The following is a 21642-nucleotide window of genomic DNA, read 5'->3' as shown; positions in this document are numbered from 1 at the left end:
AAAATATTTTTATTTTAGGTTACATTTTAAGGTGCTCTTGTCACAGTGTAACGAGGATACTGTAAAATAAAGTGTTAAAAGCTAAAAGACTATTTAAAATGAACTAGTAAAGACAAAAGTTGATTTAAAATAGAGAAATACTTAAAATAAATTGTAATCGTTTACTTGACCTAACATATACGCTTCTCCTTATGCATATACTGCATGTAAAATTTGAATCTTAAAATCTTGATGCTGAATTGAAACAAATAAATGTTATGAATAAGCTAAGCTGTCAACTATTCGCATGCTAAAAAGATCCCATCCGGTACTTTGGTTTTAAAAGATTTTATTTACAAAGTGACCCTCTAGTAACAAAAGAGTGACATACAGTGACACTGATGTGCTCCATAAAGGCAACGTCAACAACAGGCACGTGTTTCGGTCCTCAAGACTTCCTCTTCTTCAGCATCTCCATGTACAACCCAAGAGATTTCTGGATGGAGTCTTTGGTGGTGAAACTGACAAAGTTTGTGGTGTCGGCTTCTCTGTTTGCAAGAAGTTTGTCTATTGTGGGTTTTCTCATCATGGACTTACTTATCTGACGGGCATGATCTGTAGGAAAAAAACACTGTACATGAACAAAATGTACTATAACAGGCAAAAATATCATATTTTGGAGCAAGCTAATAGCATTTACCTGGGATGGCCAACCATTTCATCATGGTCTCAGTAGCTGTGCTGAGAACTTTATCCTCAGGAACAAGCTCATCCACCAAACCGACCTTTAGGGCTTCAGGAGCACTGTACAGTAAACCCAGCTGAAGACCCTTCTCGGTTTCTCTATGGCCCACAACGTTTGTCATGGTGTCCTTAAACCTGATTTACAAAATCTCTATTTAATACCATCCTGTGTTCCAGTAGGTATGTTAACACGCACTAATTTTTGTCAATCTGAATAAATCCAATCCGAATTCTGAAAGCTGTGTTTACATGAATCCTAAACTTGACAATCCGATTCATTCACATTTTCATTTACAAAGGAGTATTATAAAATGAGTCTGGTAAAACGCGCACATCACGGCACTATGCATGTGCGCAAAGTACTTTTGAATCCAATTGAGAAGATAGTAGTTGCTGTTTTTTTCTCCTATTGATTGGATTATTTCAAGATTTAAAAAAACACCAATAATACTCACCAAAAAGGTGCAACTATACCAAGTTGTGTTTCATTGAGACCGATGTTATAGCGAGGGTTATCAGCCATGATCCTGTAGTCACAACACAAAGCCAACAAACAACCACCTGCAGGACTGGAGCCCTAAAAACACAACAATTACATCAGTCATTCATTCATCTCACAATTTGACCTTAAAGGAATATTTTACACAAAAATCCAGTTATCATAAAACAGTAGAGTTTAGTGGCACTCACATTGATAGCGGCGATTGTGACCTTGGTGGACCCGTAAAGCTTAAGCCATGCGTCCTGTACAGCCTTCCAGAATTCTGCGTAGTGCTCTGGGCTCTTTTTATACATTTCCAAGATATCTAGGCCTGCAGAAAACACCTTCGGCTGGGCCTTTAAACAAAAAAAAGCACTGTCAATGAAATAGACTAAACTGGATTTCACTAAAGCAGATGTTTCTGATGACTTACGGATGTTATGATAACACCCCTGCAGCTTCTGTCCAGCTCAAGTTTTTCTAAATTAATAGCAAACTCTGTCAGAAAGTCAAGACTGAGACTATTGACAGGAGGACTTTGGAACTGCATCATAGCAACACCTGTAATTGGAAGAAATTATTTTCTGGTAATGATTTTTTCGATAAATATGTAGTAGCAGAGTGTTGCAAACCCATTATTTATGCACATTATTTATTAATATTCTTACCATTACTACTGTCCAGGTCCACTTTAATTTTTGAGGATGGCAAACATCTGTTTTGAGATACAGTGTATGGCAGAGCACAGATTCTCCCATGACTGCTGTTTCCAGACAACAGTGATACAAATCCTGCAAAAGAAATTGCTAATATTTTACAAATGTAAAACTAAAAGCCAGGATGTTAACCCAGTGCATTTATTAATTTGACTATTAATTACACTTCAGGAAATATGTACTGCAAGAGCACAGTGATGTGCTGTGCCTTTATTAAATGACATGGTGTTAACTTCTTACTTCTTACAACACATAACAAAAAAAAAAGGCATAATATGTGTCATAATATGTTGATTTTCTGCTTTCTTTCTGCTTTGAAAACTACAGGATGGCGTAAACAACTCTTTTGTACCCTACTGACCTTTGTCCTATTTCCTCAATGAATGCATTACTGCAAACTTCTTTCGGAAAAAACATGGACGCTGCAAAAGAGAAAAACAACAAAAGTTGCAGATAAGGCAACATGACACACCTACCAGACGGGCTGAATTTGGTACAGAGCCTTAATACTGATGACATCTCGCCAGCTGAAAGGATAATGCTAAATCGCTAAATGTAAACTTAACTGCTTAATACACTGGTTGCCAGATCTCGCTAGAAAAGCAGGCAAACTGTACTGGCAAAACATTCTCAAAATAAGTGACTTTTACCCAAAACAAGGCAACATCACATTTTCTGCAAATAAATTAGCTAAATGAATTTTTAAAACGTTTATCGTTTAAAAAAATTATAAAATGCTTCGCTGCGACTGTACACATTTATTAGCATATTTCATTAGAAGACAAATCTTAAGGCGCTATAAAAGGCGGACATGGCAACACTGTGACTTCTAGACAGTAACATCCTGTGGCTGGTGAGTACGTCAATCATTCAGAGAGCCAATCATCAATGGTGTACGTAATATAGTTGATTGTGATTTGGCAACTTCCGTGCTGGGAAGGCGGTTCATGTTGTGGCAGACTCAAGTGAAGCGATAGGCTATAACAAAATGCATGTTACTCTCTCCAGTGGTTTGTCTTATCATCCTTGAAACTTTTATTTATATTTTGGTTTTGTTTGCAGCAAACCAGAAATAACGTTTTTCATTGCCAGCCATTACTGCTACGTGGTGTGTTTCGCATTCAATAAACAGCTACTAACGCTACTACATGAACTAAACAGCAACATTAGAAACAAGATATACAAATAAGGATAGGCCAAACTTGATTAAAAATACAAGATGAAAGGTTTAACAACTCAGAAGCAATCGAATTTTTTTTATTCAGTCAGCTGAAAAATGCCGATTAAATCTTACTTTCTTGTTTACTGCTGCCCCATTACATCACAAAGAAACCCCTAATTAACATGTTTTAAAAAGCAGCATCATGCAATACAGACCACAAGCAGACTAATGACATCTAATTATGAAGAAAATTTCAGTCACAATATGAATTTGAGAAAATATACATCATGTGATATATTTTGAAATATTGTAAGGATTTAATTTGATCAAATACATCTTATATTTTGAATATGGAATCACAGTTATCAAAAATGACAATTCACAAAAAAAACCTTTCAGCGAATCTTTTGCATGCTTTCTCATATGTATGTCTTGCTGACTAGCTCACAGTTAATGATTCAGCATTTGTCTCTCATAAAGGCATTACATAATGCGCATGCCAGTTAAGACATTTCCCGTGGCATTTATTAACTTTTTAAAGAAATGTTATTCTGTAGAAACAGTAAAACCCAATCATTTCCACAGAGTATTTGGAATATTCTGCAATATTATCTAACATTTTTGAATATGATAGTGTAGTAGGGAATTATTCAAGAGAAATCAAGATATTCTTGTGTCAGATAATAAAATCAGCGATGGAGATGGAAGTGTCGGGTAACAGTATCAGCAGGCATATAAACAATAAATGTATTTATTTTGGAATGTCAAAAAAACAAAAAACAGAGACAATCTAATATAAAAGCTAGATGGAAGACAGTTACAGACAACTGGACAGAGATAAACAGATCTTAAACTGTTTCAGGGAATGAAGAGGGTGCTTGATTATGGGCTCCACTGATGGTTTCCAGCTGAAAAGACCAGCGATATCACCAGCAAATGTTGCATTTTAGAGAAGCTGATGTTCCAGTCAGGACTAACCAGCAAGAAAAGTGAACCAGAATTGTTTGCTGGTGAACAGCCGGACAACTTCATACTGGCTTAAGTTGATCTTTTCTACAGGGGTTTAATGCTCAGAAATACCTTTTTTTGACAAGCAACACTTAGTACAAACCACGTCCTACACATGTATTTATCAGGTAACCGCAGGCTGATTACATCATCGATAATACAAGAAATTAGCCATTGCAGACACGATGGCTTCACATTCAAGCATGCACTGATCTGGTCATGGGCTCTGTAAAGAACTCTAAATGCAATGCAAGAATACTGACATTGCAATATTTACATTTACAGTATACACTAAAACCTGAGTGTACAGGCATGAGGGATTTCATTTGTTGGTTACACCGTTGTTATATCTATTACAAAGTACTAAGTCGCCTCTAATACCCTGCCAGTCACTGTATGTCCTCAACCGTTGATTATACCTAATATGTAGGAATATCTTCATAGTTTTTTTTATACAACTAATTGTTATTTAATCACTTGCAAAGCCAGCTCCAGCTGCATATCTACCTAGCCTATGTCTCTGTTTTAAACATCTGTGATAAATTGGGTATGTTGCTATGCATCTGGGAGAGAGAGAGACAGAGGAAGAACCTCTTTACTCTGCACTGTCCCAGTCTTTTTTGATTTGCAGGTTCCACTCCCACGACAGATGGTCTGTCTTGTCGTCGTCTGTGAAGTAGGATTTGATGTGGTGGGTTCCCCGAACGATCATGCCCTTCGGAGCCTCCTCCACCGGGGTGATAAACTCATGCTCCTCGGCTCTCGGACCGTAGCTTCCTACCATGTACACTGCCTTGTCCACTACAGGTAAAGAAAAATCAATGAGTCAAATTCTTAAAAAAGAAATCAAAAGCTGATTGGTGGTTGCACCCAACAATAACCTGTCCAATGGCATTTTTTAAGTTGATTGTTAAAAGGATCAAGTAAAGCGTTTGACAGAATGACAAAGAAAAAGTAATTGGCAAATGGACAAAGAAATGTAACTAGCAATTTTTTTTAATGTTCAAAATTAAAAAGTTATTTGTATTTTTTTTTATTTAAATTGTATTGTTTTATTTAACTACATTTACAACAAACGTTTGAAATGTCGTCTTATTTTTCAATTAAAAAAATTAATCAATAAAAATGATTAACTAATTTATCATTTTATTATTTTAACTACATTTTAAAACATGATTCAACTATTTTAAATAAGTCCGTTTATTTTTCCATTTAAAGGATTAGTTCACTTCCAGAATAGAAATGTCCTGATCATTTAAATTACATGAATTTGCAGACGTGCATCGTGGAGCGAGTGCAAGATGAGCATTTGTGATTAAAAGTATATACATTTGAATTTTTTTAGAAAATGACTGATCGTTTTGCTAGATAAGACCCTTATTCCTCGGCTGGGATCGTGTAGAGCACTTTGAAGCTGCATTGAAACTGCAATTTGGACCTTCAAACCGTTGGTCACCATTGAAGTCTATTATATGGAGAAAAATCCTGGAATGTTTTCCTCAAAAACCTTAATTTCTTTGCGACTGAAAAAAGAAAGATGTGAACATCTTGGATGACATGGGGGTGAGTAAATTATCATTAAATTTTTATTCCGGAAGTGAACTAATCCTTTAAATAATGATTTATTCATTTTAGTATTTTTTATTTTAACTGCACTTTAAACATGATTTAAACAAACCATTTGAAATATGCCTATTAATTAATAAAAAAATAGATTCATTTATTTAAATTTTTATGTTTGAATAAATAAATTGATGTGTTGCTCCTAGTCCTCTCCATACAGCTCAAGCGGCTCAGTCATTGAGATTATTGACTATGACTGATATTTTTCTATTCTATTCTATTATTGGACTAAATGATGGCATATAAATACAAGTGAAACATGTTTCTCAGATAGTACTTTAAAATGGCATTGCAAGATGCTGATTTAGATCATGCACATTAAAACAGTACATGTGTGTATAAAGATTTCAAATACACCCTTGACTCAAGCACTTGTTAAGCGCCAATTGCCAACATTTAAATTCATGACTACAGATGCTCTTACCTCTGAGTCCTTTCCTGTAGGTCAGATGCACATATTTCAGTCCAGACACGATGTCCCTGTTGACCTAATGGGAACAGATGGGATGAATTAGAATAAATATTATTAATTTAACATGTCATTTTCATTCTCAGGACATTCAACCTGTTGTAGCACAGAGTCACCAGCAGAGGTCCTGTTAGATCCTTTAGGAATTCACTCCACATGCCATTCCCTTTTAGGGAATGCCCATGCATTGAAATAAACATATTGTCTATTTTAGTATATTTGAGCATGAACTATAAAGCTCTTTTATCTTCTGTATGAAGCTGTATCAGGCCCAGTTTTCCTGATGAATCATGGGATAGAAAGATATTGTTCGAGTTGCTGGATCCAAAAGGGATTTTGTGAATAATTGTATTTTGCAGGAATATGATCTGGCATGACTCACAGTAAAGTAAAGTGACTCTAGATGCCATTTTAATTAAATGTTCTTGAGAAAACTGTTACAAAACATAATATTTTGTCACAAACCCATATTTTGAAGCCAAAAGAAAAAGAAAAAAAAAAAACACACAAACCCATTTGGTGCTTACATTGTACCCCGATCTGTTTACAAATAGTTCAAGTGTATTATTTTTAGGAAATTGTAGCCTGGGAAAGAGTGTCAGTGTATTTCTGTATGCTCTTCATAGTGCCGGATTGGTCAAGACAGGAAATAAACAATCTATCCACTTCTAGCCATGGATTTCATATCTTACAACACAAGTGCTCTAAGCATGCAAGAAGCTTGGGATCAGTCTTTCAAGGGCACTGAAACAATAATGTTAAAACTTGCCTTTTTTAACAATATCTCATATTGACATAGATTTGAAGATAAAAATACACAACAGTATTTTTAGGCCACGGTATAAAGGAATAACCTGCATACTGTTTGTGTTCAAAAATCAGATTTTTCACCTTGAAGTGGATTTTCACCCTGTAGTCCACTCCCTCCTTCATGGTGAAGTTCTTCTTCTTCAAAGCATCGAGGTCACCTATGTAAACAAAAATAAACCAAAAAATGTATTTACATCAGCCAGAGTGAAATTAATTGCAATTTAACATGGTTATAATCACGTTTTTATAGAAATACAGCATAAATCAATGTCAGAATTGTAAATGTGAGCTTCTTATGTTGCAGGTCGCATCCTTCTGCTTGTAGTTCAACTCAGTTCAATGCAAAGAGCTTCCTTACAAAAGTGCAACTGCTGCGTTATCAATTTATCCCTTGAATCTGCCCTAAGTGTTTTGTAATGGATACTGAAAGAGACGGGGAGGAAGAAGAAGTCGGAGATTGATACAATGAACAACATCAACGATGATTTGTGGGCTATTCACATGATGCCAAATGCCAGACTATTGGCGCTTTTCCACTGCATGGTACGGCACGGTACGGCTCGGTACGGTTCATTTTTGGGGGGTTTTCCACTGGGTACAGTACCTGGTACTTTTTTTAGTACCACCTCAGTTGAGGTTCCAAGCGAACCGTACCGTTACCAAAACGTGACGTGTAAACTCTGCTGATCACGGATTGGCCGGAGAGAATCGTCACTACCTGCGTCACTGAACTTGCGACACAAACACAAAAGAACTGCTAGATTTAAATCAGCACAGCCAGCGAAGGATCGAACGCAACTGTTTTGAACAAGCGCACCTTTTTTAACAACCAAAAAGTGGCTGTTTCGTTGTCTGTTGAGGAAGTACAGACGTTCCTCTCGTTTATAGCAGAGGAGCGGATCCAGCGAAAGCTTGATGGAGCGACGCGAAATGAAAAAGTTTTTCAGGAGTCGCAGCAATAGAGGCGGCGCAACTATAACGACATGTGAATAATCCCGCCCACTCTAAAGCGGTACTGAACTGCAGTGGAAACGCAAACCAACCCGAGCCGTGCCGAGCCGAGTCGTACCACGCAGTGGAAAAGCGCCATATGTTCATTAGTGTCCTGCGCTCCACATCTCAACTTTAATACTAGTTTTAGAGAATTAGTCCATATCTGTGACAGTGAGCGTTGAATCGTGGCGTGTGTGATCTCCTTACGACATGGTGATTAGCTCCACTTATATGTAAACTAGATCTGTCTGTCCATATCACACATTATGCTTACCAAGTCTGTATGTACTTGATTAAAAATAAAATAAAAACAGTAATATTGTGAAATATCAATATAATTTAAAATAACTGTTTTCTATTTGAATATATTTTAAAATGTAATTAATTACAGTGATGGCAAAGCTGAATTTTATGCAGCCATTACTCATTCTAATATGCTGATTTTGTGCTCAAGAACCATTTCTTATTATTATCATATTTGAAAGCAGATTTGCTACTTAATATTTTTGTGGATTTTTCTTTTTTAATTTTTTGATGAACAAAGTTTATTTGAACAGAATTTAATTGAAATAAAAATCTTTTGTAATAAAGATATATATATATATACACACAATATAACAAAGAGTGAAAAATTGAAGGGGTCTGAATACTTTCCGTACCCACTGTATATATATTGTCTGTTTTAATCAATTTAATACATCTTTATTGAATAGAAGTATTCATTTGTTCCAAAAAATTACTGACCGCAAACATTTGAACTGTTATGTGTGTATTTCTAAAATAAACTTTGTTCATTCACAGGTTTAAATTAGATTTAAATTTAATTAGAGGTCAACCTGTATGTCAAGTATTTCTGAATAATTTGCATAAACCTAAAGCTATTTTCATAGGTGTTTTCTTCTCTTTAATTTGCAAACAATTGTAACTGTGAGAGAGAAGGTTCATGAGGGAGATATGTGTTCACTCTCTCCCTGTGATTGAAGATTCAGGGGTGTTGGTTATGAACACAGTTTGCTGAAGTTGTAGTTGGTATGCTGTTTGCAGCAGCAGCACACAGCAGCAGCAAGAGAGCATAGATGGAGATGGATAATAAGGAAGATCCCAGTGGAGGCTCTAGCAGTCTGGAGGAGCTGCAATCTGGCACGGGGTGAGAATGCGAGTGCCCCGTTCCACCCTCACTCCCACTGCTGCAGCGATCAACACAGACACCTCATCACCATCAACATAACTCACTAAATCTTGCTTCACTAAAAGATCCGGTTCCTGCATTGCCAAGAAAGGACAAAATGGTTCTGAATTTTTAAATCAATATTTTCACATCCATATAAATGTGACGGTAAGCTGAATTGGAACTGCCAAATAGCTCATTAATTTATATTTGCAAAGTACAGCTCATGAAAAGACTCAAAATTTAATAAAGCAGCACAAATAAAAAGCCAACAGGGTTAAAGTAATAGTTCACCTAAAAATTTAAATTTGCTTATAATTTACAGAACAGATTTGCAGAAATTTCACTTTACATCACTTATACACCAATGGATCCTCTGCAGTGAATGGGTGCCGTCAGAAAGAGAGTCCAAACAGCTGATAAAAACATTAAAATTATCCACAAGTAATCCACACAACTCTAGTTTATCAATTAACATCTTGTGAAGCGAAAAGCTGTATGTTTGTAATAAACAAATACATCAAGACATTTTTAATTTCAAAACCATTGCTGTTGGTTAAAATATACCCATAATAAAGCAATAAGCCCCAAGCTTCACGTCGTGCCTAACAACGCCCCTTAGCTGTTATTAATTCACTGTAAACCACAGCTTCACGGGGCTTATTGCTTTTATATAACGGTTATTCCATATACGTAGTAAGATTTCACAGAATAAAACAGAGCAAATAAAGTGTAACGATATAAATAAAAACATTATTCTTCCACCAAACAATGTAGTTCCTCAGAAACAGTTGTGGTTGCAACAAAGTGGTTGCCGAGCAACACACAGATGTAAACAAAGGTGTGTGTTTGTAGAGTAATTTACAACAGCTTCGAACTGATTGGTTGATTCTCAACCAATTAGAATCAAGGACCGGAACTATCCGTTTTACAACAGCTTCGAACTGATTGGTTGATTCTCAACCAATCAGACTCAAGGACCGGAACTATCCGTTTTATAATATTGCATTTTATATTGAAAAACTTGATGTGAGATGACAACAGGGGATGGGCTTTTTCAGAGAAGGGAAACTTTTTATGGATTCTGGACTGGTATTTTGGCCAGAAGCAACGTTTTAAAGTTAAAACTACTTAATGATGGATTTGTTTCTTTCAAACACAGCTTTTTGCTTTACAAGACAGTAACTGATGGACTGGAGCCGTGTGCAGTCATGTTTTTATCAGCTGTTTTGACTTTCATTCTGACGGCACCCATTCACTGCAGAGGATCCACTGGAGAGCAAGTGATAATGCAAAATTTCTCCAAATCAGTTCCAATGAAGAAACGAACACATCTACATCTTGGATAACCTGAGGGTGAGTACATTTTCAGTGAATTTTTTATTTTTAGTGAGTGATGTGACATGTGGCCAAGTATGGTGACCCATACTCGGAATTGGTGCTCTGCATTTATCCCATCCAAAGTGCACACACACAGCAGTGAACACACACACCGTGAACACACACCCGGAGCAGTGGGCAGCTATTTTTGCTGCAGCGCCCGGGGAGCAGTTGGGCAGTTGGGCAGTTGAGCAAGTGCCTTGCTCAAGGGCACCTCAGTCATGGTATTGAAGGTGGGAGAGAGCGCTGTACATTCACTCCCCCCACCTACAATCCCTGCCGGTATGAGACTCGAACCCACAACCTTTGGGTTACGAGTCCGACTCTCTAACCATTAGGCCACGACTTCCCCTTAGGGTGAACTATTCCTTTAAGAGTGCATCCTCTGTGCTAAAATATTCGACTGCTCAGATGTGGACTCACTATTCAGATTCAATTAAGAGCACTGTGATAAGGTCTGGCTTCCTGCTGCTCTAATCTGAACGTCAGCAGAGCAGCCCAGCCCCATCCATCAAAAACTCAGTCTGGTTAGTGTGTTCCATCCCAGTGGACGTCCCAACGTGAGGTGCCATGCTCGGCTGTCACTTACAGCAGGACTCTGTCACAACTGCGTTCCTGGATCCCAGATCGCTAATGTGCTCCTGCTTACAGTTCAGAGCAAGATCTTATGCTGTTTGTCTGCAGTTTCTTGCACTGTGAAAACTGTTTATATGTATGGATTGAGGTGAATTTAAAGTTGTAGCACAGAATTTCAATGCAAAAACCTGCATCTTAAAAAAATAATTTAATATACAGTACACTACCATTCAAAAGTTTGGGGTAATGCTTTTTATACTTTTGAAGTAAGTGTCTTATGTTCACCAAGGTTGCATTTATTTGGTCAAAAACAGTAAAACCGTAATATTGTGAAATATCATTACAACTTAAAATAACTGTTTTCTTTTTTAATATACTTTAAGATAATTAACTCCTGTGTTGTCAAAGCTGAATTTTCAGCTTTTTTGTAATTTCTCCAGTCTTCAGTGTCAAATGATCCTTCAGAAATCATTTGAATGTGCTGATTTGATACTCAAGAAACATTGATTATTACTAATATTGTTGTTGTTATTATTATTAATAATCATTTTCTGTAATTTATGAATATGCTGTGACAAAATATTGATGAAACTAAAAGGATATATTTATAAAAGAACAATAACTATCACTGCCAAAAAAAAAAAAATGTCAGTGTCATACAAGGTTAGCTAAAATGAACATCTAATCCACCATCAGGGTGCCAATGAAGAAAGGAACCGTGTTTTGTTCCCCTTGTGTCAGGGTCGAGGTAATTTTAGAATAAAAGTTGCTAAACAGGAAGTGCACACACAAAAGTGCAACAATGTACTACTCTATGTTAGAAGGCAACGCTTTCCTGTACCAACTCAAACAGCAGAGTCACTTCTGGTTTTGTTCTAAAAGAGGAAACATGCTGGTACATAGCTTTTTTACGCTGTGAATGATGTTACAGATTTTATATCTGAAAAGGTCTTCTAACTTTAAAGCTCAGACTTAAACAGCCCAGAATCATCCCATCGCCTAGCAACCAGGTGCCCTTTTGCCGTGTTCCCGCTGTTAAAGAGAGGAATACACTGTCGAACCGGCTGAGGGCAAAGGAGAGCGGCAGAAACCTGCTCTGACCATCAAAAGACCCGACAGTCCCCTCCAGTGTATGGAGGCGGGACGTGGTTACATACACAGCAGTGCACGTTGATTTGTGTTGCAGATCTGCTTGCGTGGTGTTGGCTGGCAGTGGAAGGAATGACATCATCCCTCTGAAGGCAGGGGAGGTGAAGCATTAGAATGCAGTGCAGAGCTGCTGAGCCTCTGTCAATAGTGTCAACTAAGCACATGCCCTTCCAGCTCTTGACCAGAAGCCTTTGTGTGGACATTAGAGACCGCAGATTCAACCCACTTACCTCAACCCACACAACTATTATCCTACGAATACTAATCATGCAACGTGGAAGCTACTGATTTGAAATAGGGCTGTCAATGTCAGTGTTGTTATTGTTAACTAAAAGTGAACTATTAAAAATTATTTTCATTTGATTTCATTTATTGAAATAAAACTGAAATAAAGTAATATATACATATTAGATGAAAAACTAAAATTAGAAATGTTGCCTTGGCAACTTAAGTCGAAGTAGTAAAATTACTAAAACTAAACTGAAATAAAAATCAATTAAAGCTCTATAGAAATATTTCTAAAAACACCAAAAACAAAAAATCATATAAATTTACTAAACCATAACTAAAATTAAAACGAAAACTGAAAAGGCTAAATTTTAAAATATTAATAAATGCTAAATGGTATAAGTAATACCAAAATAAATAACACTGGTCAGTGTAGTATTACTTTAGTACAATTAATAATGTAAAAATATTGTGTGCAACATAATAAAAATAATATATTCAAATAAAAGAAATACAACAATCCCATTCAAGGGACTGTCACAGTCAGTATCTGTATTTCTGATAAATCTGAATAATTAAGTCAATGATATTTTTAATTGATCGACAGCCCTCATTTTTAAGTGAACTGGATTATGTGTGAATTATAAATCACTTGTTGGATAATTGTTCTCATGAGACTCACCTGTCAGGTCCATGGTGATGGGTCCAGGGGCCTGGTCACACATCAGAGTGAGTCTGGTCACTTGAACATTAGGAATGCTGGGATCTACAATGCAATTAATAAAACAGATGAGAAACAGAAAAAATGTCACCTCTACATTTATTATTAAACTGTACTTAAACTAGCTGTACTGGGATAAACCCACTTATTCATCAGAGTATCCTTGTTTCTTTTGTGAAAAAAAATATTTGACCATGTTGATTTCAACGGTATGACTGGGAGTGTTTACTGGGAGTAATATTGTCAGCATGCAGTGCAGCTGCATCTCTTTTAGACCAAGGTGATTTTCTGGTTAAATAACAGTTGTATTTGGTTGTTAAGGTGTTCTGAGTGGTTTTAGCACAGTGCTATATAATGCTAGGTTGTTTCTAGGTGGCTGCTTACTGGCAAAAGCCAAGATATTCTAAGACATGACTAAGAATTCTCCTTCATTTTAAGTCTGCATTACTTTCTTGCCCATTTTATTGTTCACCAGGTAAAAACTGTAAGTCTGATCACTTCGAAAAGTAATAGCGCACATCTTCTGCACAATTTGAGTTATCATTCTTGTCAGTAGCACTGCAAGTCTGGCTGAGGAAAAATACCAGAATCTGCCCATTCTTGCGTATCCTGTCTATCCAGCATTACTGGCCCAGTCAATCCTCCAAGCCAATTCATCCATGCATTCAGCATGTGTCTCAGACCAGAGAGGAGACACTTAGACTAGACTAAATTGAGTGAAAATGGGAAGGGGGAAACAGGGCCTTCATGTGCACCTGAAACAAACTGACCAGTCAGTGTGTAAATAATACACATTAATCATCTCAGGTATGTGCACATGAACATCATCATTTCAGGTTTGTGAAAAGACGGCTCTTTCCAGCCATACAATTCACACTCATTTCCTTTGTTTTATCTGTCGTCTATATGAAAAGCTGTGCTCCAAAACTGAGTGAGCTGACTTAATTCCTACAGCCAACATAGACGGCATCCTAATGCTCATGGATTGATTAAGAACACTCTACATAGGCAGCACAGGATCACATAATTGATAACACAGGACTCATAATTGATAACTGAGCATTTTGTTAAGCTAAAATATCATAAGCCGGGTTTCCATCCAAAGTTGCGAATTTAACTTATGCGCAAAACTGGTTCCTGGTACGTCACTTCCTGATAAACTGGCACTATAAATCACTAAGAAAAGTAGGAGAATTAAATTTTCATATATAATAAATTACTTGCGCCTCAGAGCGAGCAGACGAAACACAATGAATGCGGTCATTGCTTTCGGAGGTGGATGCTGCTGTTTGGGAACGCAGTCGTGACTGTAAGACATTTCTGGGAGGCAATTATAACAGAAATAATTTGATGACAGACTTTGCTCGTGCATTTCCGAATGACCATAACAACATTTTAGATGCTGTGGAATGAGATCGGTCCGCTGTTTAGTCAGGTTTTGCCGTCCCATAGCACAAAGTCACATGACTTTTTTGATGCACTTGGAGGAATTTATTCGCAAATGCATTTCCATCTCCCATTATTTGCATCAACCCTTTTTCGCATAAGTCAAAAACCACCTCAAGTGAGCGTAAAAACTTTTTTGCGAATTAAGGGATTTTTATTAGAAATTCGGCATTTCCATCACTCGTTTCTCATGTGATACTTCAAAATGCGCATTAAAATAGGGTGATGGAAACATAGCTATAGTCTATAAAAAAAATACATACAAATATTAGATAAAACTGATTTAAATTGAGTTTGACATTAGCATGTTCCTAAGCTAACAGAACGATACTCAAAATGGGTAAAATTGATTTCAACAGTATGACGTTAGCATGTTGCTAAGCTAATGGAATAATTCTCTAATTACTCATGAAAATACATGTAAAAAATACACACAAATATCGGGTAAAATTGATTTCAACAGTAAACATTAGCATATTGCTAAGCTAACAAGATGATACTCTAATAATAAAACTATACAGCAAAAATATTGTTTAAATGAACCATCCAACAATTTTTATCAATAATTTTAGGAAGAGAACAAAATATTTATGCAGTAGCTATTTTTAAAGTCATTATTTATCCGCCATCTTGGATCAAATTTTTCACTGAACCTGCTGCAATATATTCCGTAGTTGCCTTTTCTGCAATGTTGCCTTAGAATTTGGGGAAAAAAATGCATCTTGAAAGGCAGCACAATTACGTTGCCTATTTTTACAACAGCCTTTGAGTCAGGAACGTGCCATCACTTCTTTAAAATTCAGCTCACTAGGTTATGGAACAGAGCTACAGTGTCTTTCACAAACATACAAACATCTTCATTATGAGATAAGGAGGCATTTAAAGTCTTGTCAGTCAGCGTTGCTAATGAACTGCCATGCATTCCCTCCTTAGTTACTTGTGTCTAGGAGTGCCACCCATTACAGAAATAGATCGGGCCTGACAGGGTTTAGGTGGACACAGAGCTGCTGCAGGTTATTGACCCCAGCATGCAGTCTCAGCACATTTAACTGTGATAGAACTGCAGCTGACACACCCCTTAAAGGTACAGTTCACCCAAAAAAGAAAATGCTGTCATTATTTATGTCATTCCAAACCTGCACGCTGTAATTCATTGGAACATAAAAGGAGAATTTCTGAATCTTTTCAATACAACAATAGTGCATTGTGACTATGTCTGTCAAGCTCCAAAAAAGGACAAAAGAACACCCAAAAAGCACCACAAAAGCGCTATAAAAGCGGTTCATACGCTATATTTCAAGTTGTCTGAAGGCATACAATGGCTTGTGTGATGTAATAAGTGGCATTTAAATCTCTATTCCCCTCCACCAAAGCTCTGACAACTTGAGGGAAACAACACGAGAGTGAGGGTTTGATGTGTGAACTTCCATATGTCGAAGAAGTTGTCCCATAAAGCACGCGGGGCTGGTGACTAGCTTAAATTAGGCGCTTAACTCTGCTGTTCCACTGAATGATTGTTTCTGCAACGCCAAGAGGGAGCTAGCGGTGTAAAACTGCACATAGCAAATTGTTGGACAGGTCTCATTGATGCAGTGTTATTGATGCAGGGTGGGCTGGTTTTGAAAGTGGGAACTACAGTTAAACATTCGTTGATGTCTACAAGTACCGCTACCCGCTGCTGGCATCACTCGCTCCGAGTCGCTCACTCGGGGACCGCATGCTCAAACATGACTGATCACCCTGGCACAATCTCGCTATTATATCTGAGGAAATCTTATGGCAAATTAATGGACGTCCAACCTGCTTCATATTTCCAGTGTTTTCAGTCCCAGTGAGAAAAATTAATCATCATTTATTCACCCTCGTGACCCATATTTTTTCCTCTGTGGAGCACAAAAGGAGAATTTTTTAATAATGCACTGACCATTATCATTTGTCAATTAGAAATGTTGCCTTGGTAACTAACCAAAATAAGTACTAACTGGAAATAAATATAAACTAAAAATTAAATTCTAAATTTAACTAAATATTAATATTACAAATTACAAAAGGTCTTAACAAAATTTAAAAAAAAATTAAACCAAAATTACAATTAAAACTGCTAATATAAAAATAAAATTGAATTAAATAAAAAAAATATAAATAATACTTAAATAACACCAGTCTTAACATACAGGTTTGGAATGACATGAGGGTGAGTAAATCAAACTAAATCAAACGTTCTAAGCCCCTGTGAGTCAAGAGGAAATTAATCTGCCTTTTATGCCTTTAGCAATACTGCATCAGTAAGTATTTCCAGTTCACACTTAAAGGATTTATAGTGCATATTTGGATTTTCCCTGTGGTAAAAGAAATTAGAAATGCTGGGCTTTGATCATAATATCACATAAACAATTCTTCATGATGGGAAACAGAAAAGAGACAAAGCTATTTCACTCCTTAACTGAGCGAGAAATACAATAACTGATCTTATAATTAATACATTGTACAGCAGTACAGAATATCAAATGCAAATTATCTGGCGTTACACAGTGAGTGGAATCATAATTCATGTTTCTCTAAACAACAAAGCAGTTCAAAGCCATGCTCTTCAGACTAAGTGGTAGCCGTCAAGAGGAAATTAATCTGCCTTTTATGCCTTTAGCAATACTGCATCAGTAAGTATTTCCAGTTCACACTTAAAGGATTTATAGTGCATATTTGGATTTTCCCTGTGGTAAAAGAAATTAGAAATGCTGGGCTTTGATCATAATATCACATAAACAATTCTTCATGATGGGAAACAGAAAAGAGACAAAGCTATTTCACTCCTTAACTGAGCGAGAAATACAATAACTGATCTTATAATTAATACATTGTACAGCAGTACAGAATATCAAATGCAAATGATCTGGCGTTACACAGTGAGTGGAATCATAATTCATGTTTCTCTAAACAACAAAGCAGTTCAAAGACATGCTCTTCAGACTAAGTGGTAGCCACCTTCTCATTTATTCTCTGAGATAAGAGGATATTGTTTGGGGACTTTGAACCAAGACTGGAGTCCCAGGGGAACTGAATCCGGCTAGACAGCAAGAGGAAAAGAGAGAGCTGTCCCTGGAGAGCTGAGCTATAGCTTTAACCATGAAGACAATGCAATCTTCAGAAGATGAGATTTTTTGTAACATTCATTATTTGTGTGCATCTATAAATATGGGTTTTATACGGTGGCCGAGAGAGCTCAGCGAGCTGCAAATGAAAAACACCTGCAAATTAAGAAAACCACTTCATCAATTTGACAACACACGCGCGGCAAATACTCACAACACAGCCAAATAGGGGTGTGCGATATTGACAAAAAATTATATCTCGATATTTTATGGGATTTTATCGATAACGATAATTAGACGATATTTTGCTGAGTGTGTTATTGTGCTTGGTACCTTAAGGACTGCCGATGACAGCTGACTTCATGTCTTGAATTTGTGATCATTCTAAATGCATTTTAATAGACTGAATCATGCAGTGAAAGAAAACACACTAAATGCGCACACGCACTAGTCTAGACTTCACGTAATGTATGCCTGAGCTCTGTAGGGATGTTTTGAATGGTTTTTGCAAAATACTCGATAATGTCAAATCGCACATTGTTAAAACAACAATTACGATATTATCGCAGACGATATATATCGCACACCCCTACAGCCAAATACAGAAACGCGCTGCAAATTCTCACAACACAAACAACGAAACGTGCTGCAAATACAAAACAAACAAACAAAAACAGAAAAGCGCTGCAAATATGCACAGACCACATCGGAAATGTTTAAGGGAAGTGCGTTTCTTTCTTTGTGTTGTGAGAATTTGCAGTGCGTTTCTGTATTTGTTTGTGTTGTGAGAATTTGCAGCGCGTGTGTTGTCAAATTGATGAAGAAGTTTTCTTAATTTGAATTTGCAGCGCGTTTCTGTATTTGTTTGTGTTGTGAGAATTTGCAGCGCGTTTCTGTATTTGTTTGTGTTGTGAAAATTTGCAGCGCGTTTCTGTATTTATTTGTGTTGTTAGAATTTGCCGCGCGTTTCTGTATTTGGATGTGTTGTGAGAATTTGTGTTGTCAAATGTTTTCTTAATTTGCAGGTGTTTTTTTTCTATTTGCCTGTGTTTTTTTCATTTGCAGCGCGTTGAGCTCTCTCGGCCACCGTAGTTGTATTTTATAAACAGTGATCTCTAGCTTCAGCAACTGTTGTACGCGCATTCATTCCGGGCGGATGACGTAGGCGTAGCGCATGCGCCGGTGAGAAGTGACGAACGCTGAAGCAGAGAGGAGAGAACAAAACAAAACACTGGTCATGAATTAGAAGTACAAAACTTGGATTTGTAAAGAAAAATGTTGGAGGATTTCGATATAAGCCAAGAGGACACTGGTTTTCCTTTGCTAAAGTAAGAAAACTTTGTTTCCTTTGCTCCTGTAAACAAATGTTGGTTTTCACAGGCGCTTATGCCATGCCTACGTCATCCCGGAACGGCTTTCGTGTACGACACGAACCACAGAAAAGTAGTTATAACGTTTAACGGCTAATTATCATTTTTGGGTGAACTACCCCTTTAATATTTTTGTGGAAACCATCATACATTTTTTCCAGTATTGCTATATAGATAACTAAAACAACATTTATGTGATAAAACTAACATTAAAACCAACTAACATTACAAATGTCTTTACTGTCACTTTTGATCAATTTAATGCATCCTTATTGAATAAAAGTATTAATTTCTTAAAAAAACAATTTACTGACCCCAAACTTTTGAACTGTAGTGTATAAATTATATTTATAATGAATAGTGTGCACATACAGTAAGGTGTTTCAAAAATATTTCCCTGGTTTTTAGTAAAGGTATACTAACCTGCCACCACAGGTCCAGAACCCAGGAGGGTTTGCTTGTACTTGTTCAGGCTTTCATCATCCTTGTCCAGTTCCTGGATCTCCTGCAAGCTCTTCTGAGCCGGAGGCTGGTAGTTCAGATCTGGCTCATCTTCATCCTCAACCACTGGCACATCTTTATCTTTATCAGCCATTATGCCTGAGAAAAAATGGGGATGAGGGGTGTTAAAAAGGAAAATAATCTTCATCTATTCCTTCTCAATATGTTTAAAAGAACATTCATATGCATCTTCACATACAGATCAAGCTTATCACAATTTCACAACATACCTGGATGAAACAACATTCTTATTTACCAGACTGAGGGCTGTGGCTGTGACTTGAACATTTTTATAATTTATCATTTCCATCTGAATTTAGATGTAGTTCATGGTTCCTGTTTCTGTTATTGACTTGCTTTAAAATTGACTAAAATATTGAATTTTGCCTTTATTACTTTATAGCTTTTGGACCACATTTCTAGACTGGTTTTGAAAAGGACTTCAGCAGGCTAGTCACGATCAAGTTTGTAGAGTCTGTTAAGAGCAAAAAATGGCCAGATATGGAACTATTAGTGTAAAACTCTAGTGTGAAATCTATGTCCTGTTAAACTATATGGCTTATGTGGTTCTACAGATGGGTAACGCTCTGATAAAAGACAGATTGAATGTATTTTCTGTTATGTTTCCACCTCTCACACATTGTTTAGGCTTGAAACTCAAACCAATTCAGATTTGCTAATACAGTTTGAGACAATAGATTTGCACATTTATCTCTTTTAATATTCAGAATTATTTGTTGTAATCCTCCCTTAGCAGAGCAATACAATTTCTATTCAGTTCATTTGAGAGATGGTTCCTAGCTAAATGCCCAGTCTGACAATATATAAGAGCAACTGAACGTAGCTGTCCCTGTTTAATTATAATGAGCCAGTCTGGTTTTACCAGATCTCTTTAAAGAAATCATTGTTTTTATTAATTCACCCACATGTCAGACATAGAAAAATGTGTTTTTTATTGTCACAACCAACACACCGCGTTTCAGCGTAACAGCTAATAATTACCGGAGAAAATCGCAACTCGGCGAGCAGACAGCTGAGGTATTACTCCTCAGAGAAAAAGAGGAAAATAAAGACCCAGAAAACTGCTCTCCATGCAGAAGGCCAAGAACAGGGACAACAATTTGTCATAGAGAAGCAGTCTTGTGTAAGTGTTGCACAGAAATACAGGGTACAAAATGGGGCGTAAAACTCTTAACCTTCAGAAATTATGAACTGCCAACCTCAGGAGGTCAAACTCAATATTATATGAGCTGTTTTATTTTCTATATAATTTCTGAGTTGTGCAGTTTTTGCAACCCTGTCAGACAAAGCCCGACATGCTTAAATGCAGTTTTACTTCTGGATTTGGGCAATTTTGTAATTTTCTATCAACAAACGTTGACTAACAAATACTAAATCTATCAATCAATAAAATAGGACAATAATATTGTTGGTAATTAAACATTTAAAAAACATTTTTTTTACTAAAATGTATTGAATCTCAATTCAACAGATTATTTCACGATTATGATTTTAAGTAATGGATACAGTTGGGAAAAATCACCATTTTAAAGGGTTAGTTCACCCAAAAATGAAAATTGGCTTGTGTTTTACTCACCCTCGAAGCATCCTAGGTGTATATGACTTTCTCCTTTCAGACGAATCCAGTCGGAGTTATATTAAAAATTGTCCTGGCTATTCCAAGCTCTGTCATTGCAGTCAGGGGGTGTTGCAGTTGAAAAGTCCACAAGTCGTCAAATAAAGCGCACGCATTCATAATAAAACGTGCCTCACACGGCTCTGGAAGATGAATAAAGGCCTTCTGTAGTGAATCCATGCATTTTTGTAAGAAAAATATCCATATTTCAAACGTAATAAACACTTTTCTCTCACTTCCGTTATCGGTCATACGCAGAAGGCGTTCCGGTGGAAGGTGTATGACGTATGCGCAGCGCGCGCGCCTCTGAGATATGCTAGTCTCGCGAGTTTGTTTATAGGAAGAAAAGGAAGCAAAGTTTACTTACTTTAGCAAAGCAAAATCAGACTCCTA

General features: G+C 36.8%; 2 protein-coding genes across 5 annotated transcripts in view; both read right to left on the bottom strand.

The window, feature by feature from the left end:
- Nucleotides 1–169: 169 nt before the first annotated feature.
- On the bottom strand, nucleotides 170–2495 carry LOC107685938 (enoyl-CoA delta isomerase 1, mitochondrial-like). Of its 2 annotated transcripts, none has more exons than XM_016482703.1 (7): nucleotides 2397–2495; nucleotides 1873–1995; nucleotides 1638–1765; nucleotides 1414–1560; nucleotides 1179–1300; nucleotides 680–858; nucleotides 170–594 (listed from the first exon to the last, which is right to left on the bottom strand). In XM_016482703.1, the coding sequence occupies exons 1-7, from the start codon at nucleotides 2437–2439 to the stop codon at nucleotides 428–430; spliced, it is 909 nt and encodes a 302-aa protein (XP_016338189.1). In that variant the 5' UTR covers nucleotides 2440–2495; the 3' UTR covers nucleotides 170–427. The 2 variants fall into 2 exon arrangements, with proteins under 2 accessions (XP_016338189.1, XP_016338190.1); XM_016482704.1 differs by lacking the exon at nucleotides 2397–2495 and adding an exon at nucleotides 2282–2351 and having other exon boundaries at nucleotides 173–594.
- A 2039-nt stretch (nucleotides 2496–4534) lies between these two features.
- LOC107685923 (rho GDP-dissociation inhibitor 2-like) overlaps nucleotides 4535–21642 on the bottom strand; it is a 30143-nt gene continuing 13035 nt past the window's right edge. For all 3 annotated transcript variants that reach the window (XM_016482678.1, XM_016482677.1, XM_016482679.1), the window contains exons 2-6: nucleotides 19536–19712; nucleotides 13169–13252; nucleotides 7074–7150; nucleotides 6138–6201; nucleotides 4535–4891 (exon numbers count right to left, since the gene is read on the bottom strand). In XM_016482678.1, the coding sequence (XP_016338164.1) occupies nucleotides 4686–4891; nucleotides 6138–6201; nucleotides 7074–7150; nucleotides 13169–13252; nucleotides 19536–19707 (603 nt within the window). In that variant the 5' untranslated portion in view covers nucleotides 19708–19712 and the 3' untranslated portion in view covers nucleotides 4535–4685. The remainder of the gene's footprint in view (nucleotides 4892–6137; nucleotides 6202–7073; nucleotides 7151–13168; nucleotides 13253–19535; nucleotides 19713–21642) is intronic.

The sequence above is a fragment of the Sinocyclocheilus anshuiensis genome, unplaced genomic scaffold (genome assembly GCF_001515605.1).
Source record: "Sinocyclocheilus anshuiensis isolate Anshui unplaced genomic scaffold, SAMN03320099.WGS_v1.1 scaffold701, whole genome shotgun sequence".
Lineage (NCBI taxonomy): Eukaryota > Metazoa > Chordata > Actinopteri > Cypriniformes > Cyprinidae > Sinocyclocheilus > Sinocyclocheilus anshuiensis.
The sequence above is the reverse complement of the archived record's forward strand: the minus strand, read 5'-3'. Positions and strand labels throughout refer to the sequence as shown.